Source organism: Hypanus sabinus, chromosome 5 (genome assembly GCF_030144855.1).
Source record: "Hypanus sabinus isolate sHypSab1 chromosome 5, sHypSab1.hap1, whole genome shotgun sequence".
NCBI classification, from domain to species: Eukaryota; Metazoa; Chordata; class Chondrichthyes; order Myliobatiformes; family Dasyatidae; genus Hypanus; species Hypanus sabinus.
In genome coordinates this window covers 95,730,920-95,743,516 of record NC_082710.1, presented here as the reverse complement: position 1 = coordinate 95,743,516, position 12,597 = coordinate 95,730,920, and the positions used below count along the sequence as shown (strand labels likewise).

Sequence of the window (12,597 nt, the reverse complement as noted above, 5' to 3'; positions counted from 1 at the left end):
GTTGGAGTCCTGAATGAAGATGAGGGAGGAGATGAATGGGTTCCATTGATGAGGCCTGACATGCTGAGTCCTTCCAACATTTAGTGTGTGTTATATAGATTGATTTCTTGAAAAACCCAAACTCAAGATGCAGAAACTCTGCAAAACATTTCAAGAAGGGACATTGGCTTGATACTTAGTTCAGTTTTTCTAAGTAATAATATTCTTGCTTTGAGAAGTCTACATTTAGAGGAAAATAGGTTTAGCTACGTCTAGTGATGGAAAATTTGTATATTTCTTTATGGGAAATAAACTATTTGAGTCTGAAAGGTTGGGTAGGTCCAAACAAGGTAATGAGAAAATATTTAACATCTAACATTTAACATTTATTCCCACATGACTTTATTCTCCACTAATTTGCACTTTTTTATGTACCTGATGAGAACTAAACTGTAAGTACCTCTACAAGAATTTATACTGTGAGGCAGAAGGGTCAAGATGCAGCAAAACAGAGCATAACCACGGCAGGACAATCATCATAAATTTGAACAACAGATAGGCTGATACCATTACTGCTGTTTGATTTAATGTTTCATTATTCTAACAAAGTGCGCTTTTCTGAGTTCTTACACGAGATATTTCAGTTCCTGCTTCGAATGCAGTTATTTTCATCAATCACTTTGACGCAGATCATTGTACAGTCAGGAGAAATCTCATTATTCATGTAGAAGATAGCTAACTGAAGTGATTGGTGGCTCCTGAGAACTGATTTTATATTCTCCATTTAGGTACTAATCTGTGCAGTGTTAACAACGGTGGCTGCTCTCAGCTCTGCCTGCCAGTCTCAGAAACAAGAATAACATGCAAGTGTACTGTGGGCTATAGACTGCACAGGGACAAAATGTCATGTGCAGGTAAGTGTTACCATTATTTGAATGAACCAATTCTGGTTCAAGTTGATGTTCAATTATTCTCTTAGTTCCTTGTTCTGGTCATGTCAAACCTGATTTAGAGTCATTCACGAATGCTTACTGCTATTTTTCTTTGCAATATGGAGCACTATTCCTAAAATGGTATGGTAACATAGTGGTTAGCACAATGCTTTACAGTACCAGTGACCCGGGTTCATTTCCTGCTGCTGACTGTAAGGAGTTTGTATGTTCTTCCCCTGACCACGTGGGTTTCCTCCGGGTGTTCCAGTATCCTACACTGTCCAAAGACATACCCTTTGGAAGGTTAATTAGTCAACGTAAATTGTCCCATGATTAGGCCATTGTTAAATCGAGGGTTGCTGGGTAGCACAGCGCAAAGGGCCCATTCTGCACTGTATCTCAAAAAAATAAGGAAATAAAAATAAAGATAGGTACACTGCTATAAAATGATTTGACAAGATTAGATTCCCAGCTTAACTCTTTTTATAGAGAGCTGAATGTTTAATGTTTTTTTTAAAAATGATTTGTGTGGAGAGCTAGCCTTTAAAGTGTTAGAGTACATACAGCTGAAAATAGAAAAAAGGTAGCAGAGCAGACTTAATTCTGGAATTCAAATGGATATATTTACTTCACCTAAGACTTGTTTCCAAACTGCCATATTGTTCTTAAAGTAGCTTGCTTTAAAATGTCTGCAGAGTCAAACATTTTAGTTTCAGTTGATTACATCGAAGCCTATATTTTTGCAGTTGTATTTTTCTCATTTTTTTGGTCTGTATATTTCTATTGTGAAAGATGATAGTTATAGCTGATAACCTGCTCCTTCACTGTTGACCTTTAGACAGCTTTGTGAAGCTTTACTGAACTTAATGTAAGTTTTCCATTCTGTGCTCTTTCAATTGTGGCAATTGAAGTTAATCACGGAACGTCCTAATAAAACAAAATCAGCTTTTTGTCTTTGTGTATGACTGTACATTCCTATTAAAATAAAACAATAATCAAAACATTCTTGCATTTGAAAATAAAAAGCATGACTTTTAGTAATTATCTGTTTGTATTATGAAAATAATCATTCAGACCATTAACATAATCATTTGTTTCTCCCTGCTGACCAATAAACAAAACAGATTCAAGGTCATGTTAAATGTTAAGCACATTGCATCACATATTATTATTGGCTAGGGGATAAAACTGAATAAATGTTGTCAATCAGTGCTTTGAACTGTTCTCTGACTGTTATTTCATATCATTCGAGGTCAAGAACTGATGTTGAATGCAGAATATCAAAGAAAAGAAGGAAATATATCACTAAATAGGAGCTTACTTTCTAATTTACCTATAAAAAATAAAGTGGAGAAATTTATTTATCAGGTTTGGAATCTTTCCTGATGTACTCTGTTCATGAAGAAATCCGAGGAATATCACTGGAACCCAATGATAGATCAGATGCCTTGCTGCCAATATCGGGGGCATCGCTTACAGTAGGAATAGACTTCCATGCAGGTTTGTTCCGTTTCCACATTTGTCAGAGATTGAAGTATTAATGAATTCTTATATACGTTTAACAATATTGGACGATCAATAACTTTTGATAATATTGAGTCATAGGTTAAACAATTCTGAAGCAACAATATTTCTGAATAAGTATTCAGTATATCCTTTATGTTTTGTTTCATTTTGTTTTCTAAATGCAGGAGTCTTGTGTTTCAACAAACCAAAGTAACGTAGAAATAAATCAAGAGGCAATGGTTGGACAGATTCTTTTTTGAATGTGTTGTATGTGTCAGAGCTGTTAATAAGTGGCTGTTTGATTGATGTATTGACTAAGAATGTCACTAATGCTATTATTTACTGGATGGTTATTTCTCCTTGTTTGAACATGGGGTCAAAATCCTTGACTGACCTGCAAGTAAATTAAACAAGTGAACAATATCTTGGAAGAGTTACTCAGCATGGGGTGCATACAGTTGTCATTCAGATAAGTGTTCGGTCTGTTATTTCAACCTGCCTGTATATTATCACTCGAATTTAAATATTTGCTGTTCGTGCTTTAAACTTTTTTGTCAGAGAATTTGTTGTTTCTTTTTACTGTAAGACCCTAGATTTTAATTAAGTACCACCTCTATTCGACAGCAAACAGTGGCAGTGCATCCGATCATTCCTCAAAGATAAAACCTTCCTGATACAATTCTTGTAAATCCCTTCTTCATCCCTTCTATTACAATCGTGTATTTTCCATAATGTAATGAGCAGAATTATAAATAGAAGTCATATTGTGGTCTTACTTTGGATTAAATTATACCACAGCACCTCTCATATTATATGCCTTGACTAATAAATAAAGCACCATTTTGTAGTGATTAGCGATGTAATGAGATTGCATGTTCTCCCTGGTGACCCTGTGGGTTTCTTCCAGGTGCTCTGGTTTCCTCCCACAGTGCAAAGATGTACCGGCTGATAGGTTAATTCATCATTGTATATCCTCGCATGAGTAAGCTAGGGTTAAATTGGGGTTTGCGGGGTAGTGCAACCGAAAGGGCCAGAAGATCTTATTCCACAGTGTATCTCGATAAAGAACTAAGATTATTTATCTTATCTTAATAAGATAAATAATCTGACAGTAAAACATTGTATAGTGGGAGAGTATATTGACTGGTTGCATCATAGCCTGTTATGGAAATACCATACAATACCACACCACACCTTCGAATGGAAAATCCAACAAAAAGTAGTACATGCAGCACCAAGGTCAAGATACATGATCATAACCTTCATGGAACCTTTGCTTCTCCATTCCAATAAATACTGTTCCATTTATTATATATTTCTTTCCCTGTCTTTTTCATTGATATACTCTGCCAAAGCCCTGCCCTTCATCCTCAAGTACAAGGCCAATTTCCATGTCATCTCAGATGCCACAGTAGTGTGGTAGTTAGGGTGACACTATTACAGCTCCGGACATTGCAGTTCAGAGTTCAATTCTGGCATCCCCTTTAAGGAGTCCATATGTTCTCCCTGTGAATGCATGGATTTCCTCTGGGGGCTCCAGTTTCCTCCCATTGTCCAAAGAAGTACAGGTTAAGTAGGCTAATTGGTCTTTGTAAATTGACCCATTTAGGATAGGATTAATTTGGGCAGTATGGCTCCTTAGGCTGGAACAGCCTGTTCCGTGCTGTATTTTTAGATAAATAAATAACTTCCAAACTTCCTAATCACCTCTCCTAAGACTTAATTCTACCTTATTAACAGTCACTGCAAAAAGAAGCCCAACTGGAAATGACCTATTCAGTCACCTTTATCCTTCGGGGTGGTGAATACAGCTGACAGATTATCTCCCAGTTCCACAGGTTGCAGCTTGTTGGCAACAATTTAAGCCTCAGTGTATATTGGAATACCATCCTTGTGCAATACACTCAATATTCTGGAAGAGCACAGCAAGTGAGGTGGCATACATGAAGGTTAGGTGCACCATGTTGAGGAAACGAGAGTGCGACAAGACCACTACTTCCGAGCAGCATGAAGAATTTATCATGAAACACAGACCCAGCCCACCTTTTTGCCACCTTCAAATCAGCAGTCTAATTCATTTGGTGGATTGAGAATCCCTCAGTTCTTAACAACAAATCTGGCTTGTCCAGAGTGAGTCACGTTGCCATAAAGCAGGGAATACAGCAATTCCTCATTTCTCTCTGAGACAGCAATTTTGTCCTTGGATCCTCAGTTTTCTTCTCTAGTGACTGTATATTTGTTAATAAGATGCAGGGCAGAGGATGTTTTACAGCTCAACATTTTAATCAAGCTTGGAGCCTTCCTGTCCCTCCTCTTTTTCTGCTTAAAGGTGCCCTACCTGTATTCCTGAGAGTTAGGTCTGCTGAGTCTTTCAGAAGATGGCGAAAATGCTAATATGCTGAGACGGTTCAAAAGTACATTACTTAAAAGGAAATTAAAGGCTGCACATTGCCATGAGAGTAATTCAGAAGAAGTATATTTAGAAGTTTTGTAAGCTGCCCACAAAGCAGTGCTATGTGTCATCAGCACTATTTGATTGTTTTGCAACAAACTTACACTCAACAACAAGACCAAGGAATTGATAATGGACCTTCAAGGAAAAGGTCCTGAGGTCTTCATGAAGACTTTTTCTATTCCATTTTTTAATAATATCATGGTCATTATGGATGTAACCACAACTCCACATTTCCATCTTCCTCTAATATTTGACTTAAAAATAAGTATTGTTTCTACTGACCTTTGAAGGAGAGTGTTCCAAAATTTGAAATCCTCTAAGAGAAAACATTTTGATTCATTTTTGTTTAAAATGTGTGAATTCATTATTTTGAAAAAAAATGTTGTCTCATTTTCTCCCAAGGAAATACCCACTCTGTGAGAGCCTTATGTAACATGTGTGTAGTCTTGTCTCATGTGACTAGTTGCAGCACTCTTTATGGGAAAATCAAATTACATAGTATAGTTGTCCCTTCTTATCCATGGGGGTTTGGTTCTGGGACCCCCCATGGATACCAAAATTTGTGGATGCTTAAGTCCCTTATTTAACATTCATCAGTGCAGTGGTCTTTAGGACCCAGCGGAACCCCGGACTTTATTTAACATGTCCCAGTGCAGTGGACATTAAGACCTGGCGGCGCACCTCTGAATTCGCAGTTCTTCTGTTCATGAAAATCGTGATCGTGATTAAAAATAAGGTGGAAGTAATAACGCGATCGAAAAGAGGTGAAACGCCATCAGTCATTGGAAAAGTGTCAGGCTACAGTCGGTCAACGATGGGAACAATTTTAATGGAGAATGTGAAAGGTACTGCCCCGCTGAAAGCTACAATTATTACTAAGCAACGCAGTGGTTTAATTATTTAAATACATATGTTTCTTAAGTGTTTTATATGAATAGAAAGGTAAAATATGTACTATATACTAAGAAAAACGTTTGACTAACTGACGCTAAATAATACCGGATGTACCTGTTCCGACTTCAAATCCAACTTAAAGACGGACTCAGGAACAGAACTCATTCATAACTCAGGGACTGCCTGTACTTTTAAGTCATTTCTAGATTGCAGTACTTATAATACCCAATACAATGTAAATGCTATGTAAATATTTGTTATACTGTATTGTTTAGGGAATAATGACAAGAAAAATTAGTCTGTACATGCTCAAGCAACGAGTGCTGGAGAGAGAACTTCTGGGTTTTCCCGATCCGTGGTTGGTTGAATCCATGGATAAGGAGGGCCGACTGTATTGCACTAGGTGATAGTAGGCCACAGAAACTCTAGGTATTGGAAGGAGGCAGAAAATAGAAAACACACACTTGTAGAGGTAAGTTTGTTTATAAAAATAGCAATACAGTCAGTCCTCCTTATCCGTGGGGGATTGGTTCCGGACCCCCCACGGATACCAAAAAACACGGATGCTCAAATCGGTGGACTTTAGAACCCGGCGGAGCTCGGGACCCGCCACCCGTGGTGTTTCTATTCTGATTGAAAATAAAGTGGAAATAATAAGGCATTTGGAAAGAGGTGAAACATCATCCATCATTGGAAAAGCATTAGGCTACAGTCGGTCAACGATCGGAATAATTTTAAAGGATAAAGTGAGAATAATAGAGCATGTGAAGGCCCTGCCCCGATGAAAGCTACAATTATTACTAAGCAACGCAATAGTTTAATTATTGAAATACATATGTTTCTTAAGTGTTTTATATGCATAGAAAGGTAAAATATATACTATATACTAAGACAAGCATTTGACTAACTGATGCTAAATACTGGATGTACCTGTTCCGACTTAGAGAATTTTCATTTTTTTTCTTGATTCTCAATCAGCGGTAATCTATGCACATCCTCCCGTATACCTTAAATTATCTCTAGATTACTTATAATACCTAATACAATGTAAATGCTATGTAAATAGTTGTTATTCTGTATTGTTTAGGGAATAATAACAAGAAAAAAAGTCGTACCTGCTCAAACAACAAGTGCTGGAGAGAGTACTTCTGGGTTTTTCCGATCCGCGGTTGGTTGAATCCACGCATGTGGAACCCGCGGATAAGGAGGGCTAACTGTATACAAAATTTTTATGAGTAAGAACAATACAAAATTGGAACATTCAGTCTAGTTTGTAAATCTCAGATATCAAATGAAAATCAAATTTCTTTCTAGTTAAAATCAGTGAGATTCATTACAATAACTTTTATTTCTCTAACTAATTAGATCTAGTGTTATTTCCTGTTTAAAGCTTTACAAATAAACTCCGCTCATGACAATTCTCCAACATCAGAACCTGTAAACAAAGTATCTCATTCAGTAACTTATTGAAGTCTTTGCAAAAATAATCAGTTCTTACAGAAAATCAAATTCAGATCCTTCGAATGAAAAATAAACTTATTCATCTAACCGCATTAAATCCTCTACATCTTGAAACTTATTGTTCCCATGCTGGTTCTTCAATCTTGGGTGACTTGCCATCCTGTTTCTTGGTTTGTAGGATGAAATAGTGGGTCACAATACTCCACAATACAAAAAAACAACTTGTCCTCTATATAACCCGTAAGTACATATCTGCAGTCTATTTTCTGTTTCTGTGTACTAAATTCCCTCCTTTACTCCCTGTATACACATGACTGTGCCGCCACCCACAGCTCTAATCTGCTAATTAAATTTGCCGATGACACTACATTGATTGGCCTAATCTCAAACAATAACGAGCTGGCCTACAGGGAAGAAATCATCTCTCTGACACAGTGGGGTCAAGAAAACAACCTCTCCCTCAATGTCGCAAAAACAAAGGAGCTGGTTGTGGATTATAAAGAGGAATGGAGACGGGCTAACCCCTATTGACATCAGTGGATCTGGGGTTGAGAGGGTAAACAGCTTTAAGTTCCTTGGCATCAGCATCACTGGGGACCTCATGTGGTCTGTACACACCAGCTGTGTGGTGAAAAAGGCACAACAGCCCCTCTTACACCTCAGATGGTTGAGAAAGTTTGGTATGGGCCCCAAATCCTAAGAATTTTCTACAGGGGCACAATTGAGAGCATCCTGACCGGCTGCATCATTGCCTGGTATGGGAAATGTACCTCCCTTAATCACAGGATTCTACATATCTATAGTTGTGAACTTCCCATGATTCAGGACACTTACAAGTACAGATGTGTAAAAAGGGCCCGTAGTGTCATTGGGGACCCGATTCACTCCAACCACAACCTATTCTAGCTGCTGCCATCCAGGAAATGGTACTTCAGCATAAAAGTCAGGACCAACAGGCTCCTTCCACCAGGCCATCAGACTGATTAACTCACGCTATGTTACATTGACTGTTCTATTTATTATTATAAATTATTATATATTACTATGATTGTACATTTAGATGGGGATATACTGTAAAGATTTTGCTCCTCATGTATGTGAAAGGTGTAAGAAATAAAGTCAATTCAATTCAGATTAACTCAATATCACACTGTCATTTCCAAGCATTTCTCAGTTACTACACTACTCAAAATATTTCACACACAAATTATATACTCAGTAAAATTCTAAAAGAAAATTGTAAAATTGTAAAAGGAACAATAAAGGTGTTTTAACTCACCATATCCCTTGGTATGATTTAACAGAAATAATTCCTAATTACGTTGTAGAGATCTTGAACACTATTTTGCCAATACTGTCCCACTATGGCTGCTGTTTGTTATAGCTGTAGCGACAATAGAAATTTTGTCGATATCATCTCTCCTCGAGGCATTTCACCCTGAGGTTTTCAAGTAAGTAGAGTAGAGATGCTCACTACTAATTCCACTTTTAAGAGTTTACATCTTTAGTTTCTAATCGTTTGCCTCATTTCTATCGCTTGACCATACCTGTATCAACCATACCTTGTTCTCACATAGCTATTTTCCCCCAAGTTTTCTCTTTTTAAAAAAAATCAATAAACCTTGTTTTCATCCTTCCACAGGTGGCGCTTTCTAACATTACACATTTGGGTTTAATTAACCTGTGTTACACTTATAAAAGCTGCTGAGGATCGTAAATGTTTTGTTTGTTCCCTCTGACTGTAGCAGACACAAGCCTAACCAGCACACCATTCAATCGTAAGGTAACTACACTTAGTAAACTGTCCTGACATACTTCCAGTAAGGTAACATCCTTCCTTAATTAAGGAGTCTGGTATTGTACCCAGTACACCAAATATGGTTCAATGTTACTCTGTATAGCTGAATTATAATCTATCTACTTCTTTGCTAACTCCTCCAGAAACAAACAATAAGTATCTTCTGGCTTCCATCTGTTATATAGTTCCTGCATACAAAGCTTTACTCAGACACCAAAATCCCACTGCATCTGAATCACTGAAATTTCCAAACATTTACTCAGAATACCCTTTACGACTTTTCTTCAAGACTTGGACATTGATGGGAAAGATATCAGAATCATCAGACATTTGTTTTGGGAACAAAGAGCAGGAATGAGTGTTGAAGAGGCATAAGTGATTTTGTCCAGATTAAGAGGGGACTCAGATAGGGTTGTATTTTCTCCACCGATGTATTCAACCTTATAGCAAGATGATTTTAAGAGAAATTAGCAGTATTCCAGGCATGGAAAATAATAGATACAATTTGAACAACCAATGATATGCAGATGATGCCGTGCTGATAGCTACTTCTAAAGAGAAGCTTCAAGAACTACTAGATAAAGTCACTGAAGGAAGTGCAAAGAGAGAATTGACCATCAACTGCAAGAAGATGAAATATATTGTTGTCACAAAGAAGATGAAAAACAAAAATGTGGACTGAACGATGAAACAAATATGAAACGTCAATTACTTAGGGACAGGTTGTTAGTGAAGTTACAAGAAGGATTGGGGTTGCTAAATGCACATTTGAGTGTTTGAGCAAACTACTAAAGAAATGTAGGAGAATAGAGATAGAGAGGACAATCTGCAGAAATTAGGTTTTTGAGAAGAATAATGGAAATATTCTGGAAGGACAGAGTAACAAATGAGGAAGTGTTGTGAAAATCTGGCATAAGAAGAGAGTTGAAATCAATTAGGAATCTGCAGCTGGAATTTCTGGGACATGTACAGTGCCTATAAAAAGTATTTACCCACTTGAAAGTTTTCATGTTTCATTATTTTACAACATTGAATCACAGTGGATTTAATTTGGCTTTTTGACACTAATCAACAGAAAAAGACTCTTTCATGTCAAAGTGAAAACAGATCTCTACAAAGTTATCTATATTGCTTACAAATATGAAACACAAAATAATTGACTGCTTCAGCATTCACCCCCTTTAATGTGACACATCAAATTGTCACTGGTGCAGTGAATTGGTTTTAGAAGTCACATAATTATTTAAATGGAGATCGCCTGTGTGCAGTCAAGGTGTTTCAATTGATTGTAGTAAAAACACACTTGTATCTGAAACGACCTCCTGTTGGTAAGTCAGTAGCCTGGCAAAAACTACATCAGAAGCATGAAAAAAACACTCCAACTAACTCCACAAAAATGTTATTGAAAAGCACAGGTCAGGATACAAGGAATTTCCAAGTCAATGAATACCCCTTGGAGTACAGTTAAGCGAATCATCAAGAAATGGAAAAAAAAATATGTCACAGGAGTAAATATGCCTAGTGCAGACCGTCCACAAAAACTCAGTGACCACGCAAGAAGGTGACTAATGAGGGAGGCCGCCAAGAGACCTATGACAACTCTGGAAGAGTTACAAGCTTTAGTGGCAGAGATGCGAGGTACTGCACATACAACAACTTTAGCCTGGGTGCTTCACCGTCACAGCTTTATGGGAGAGTGGCAAAGGGAAAACCACTGTTGGAAAAAAAAACACAGATGAGATCTACGCTAGAGTTTACCAGAAGGCGTAAGGGAGACTCTGAAGCCAGCTGAAAGAAGGATCTATGGTCTGATGAAAACAAAGCTTTCTGGCCATCAGTCTAAATGCTATGTTTAGCATAAGCCAAACACTGCACATCATCAAAAACACACCATCCCTACTGTGAGGCATGCTGTGGAGATGCTTCACTGCAGCAAATCGTGGAAGGCTTGTGAAGGTAGGGGGTAAAATGAATGCAGCAAAATACAGGGAAATCCTAATGCAGTTTGCAACAGAACCGCAACTTGGAAGAAGATTTGTTTTCCATCAAGACAGTAACCGCAAGCATAAAGCCAAAGCTACACTGGAATGGCTTAAGAACAACAAAATTTATGTCTTGGAGTGGCCAAGTCAGAGTACAGACATCAATCCAATTGAGAATTTGTGGCTGGAATGGAAAAGAGCTGTTCCCTCACAATCCCGATGCCAGTTGACAGAGCTTGAGCAGTTTTGTAAAAAAGAATGGGGAAAAATTGCCGTGTGCAGATGTGCAAAGCTGATAGAGACTTATCCACACAGACTCAAAGCTGTAATTGCTGCCAAAGATGCATCTACTAAATACTGACTTGAAAGGGGTGAATACTTACGCAATCAATTATTTTGTGTTTTATATTTTTTAATTAATTTAGATCACCTTGTAGAGAAAACTTTCAGGGGGTGGTAATTCTTTTTATAGGCTCTGTACTGCGAAAAATGAAGCTCAACCATTTTGCACTCTCAGAAAAAATTGATGAATGAAACAGTTGTGGTCAGCAGTGCATGATGTTTATGAGTTGCATCAAGGGATGAACAGGGAAAAATTTTGAAGAGCCAATTAGAACTTCTCAGATTAAAGACACATAAAAGACCATGATCACCTATGTCATAATGATGACGATGATTGTTTTTCCTTGCGGTCCCAATGGAAGTATGAATACATCTGCTTTTAAGGTTTATGCCTACTTTTCATTAAAATAGTGGGAGGAAAATGTGATCTCGACACTAGGTGTGATTGTAGGAGAACTGGAGGGAGGACATTGGTCCTGAGAAATGGAATCACCTGAGAATAAGTAATTCTATTTAATAGACTGGGTCCAGTTTATTGCAATGTTTAAAGTGTTGGTCTAGGGTAGGAACCTGGGCTCCCCTAGGAATGTAGGATTTGCTACTATAGATCGATATTTACATACTTCTCCCATCATCCCGATACTGTGGTGTGAAATGAGTCACTCACATTGTCCATTATTCCAGTTGAACAGAGCTTGTTTATTTCAATTCAACTTACACATAAAAATGGGAAACAATTGTTCATGCTTTCTCCCCAGTTGTACAGATACTGACATTTGTATGCATTATTGGAGACAAAAGTACATCTCACAATATTTTCATCCATTGCACAAACATACTCTTATATGCTTAAAGCCAATCAAGTTGAAAAGACCTCATGATCATCAACAGGAATGTATTGTTCTTGCCTTGTCATTATTTAGTGCTGTAGAGAAACACACTGTCTTCACTTCAACAATCCTCCCATGGAAAACTTGCTGCTATTACTTATACATGTGGCAAACACAGGTTTGGCACTCTCTCTAAACCCTTCCTTAAAACTTCAAAGTAAATTTATTGCCAAAGTACATATATGTCACCACGTACAATCCTGAGATTCATTTTCTTGGGGACATAATTAATCCATAATAGAATAATAACCATAATAGAATTAATGAAAGACCACATCAACTGCCTGTTTAACCAATGAGCAATAAACAACAAGCTGCAAATACCAAAAAAAATAGAAAGAATATGAGATGAAGTCCT

The 12,597-nt window shown here is 37.5% G+C and overlaps 1 protein-coding gene across 1 annotated transcript in view; it reads left to right on the top strand.

Moving 5' to 3' along the window:
- The window catches only part of LOC132394768 (low-density lipoprotein receptor-related protein 1-like), a 1,611,265-nt gene that overhangs the window by 1,140,743 nt on the left and 457,925 nt on the right, over nucleotides 1-12,597 (top strand). Inside the window, exons 35-36 of the mRNA XM_059971176.1 lie at nucleotides 768-893; nucleotides 2,280-2,411. Of these exons, the coding sequence (XP_059827159.1) occupies nucleotides 768-893; nucleotides 2,280-2,411 (258 nt within the window). The remainder of the gene's footprint in view (nucleotides 1-767; nucleotides 894-2,279; nucleotides 2,412-12,597) is intronic.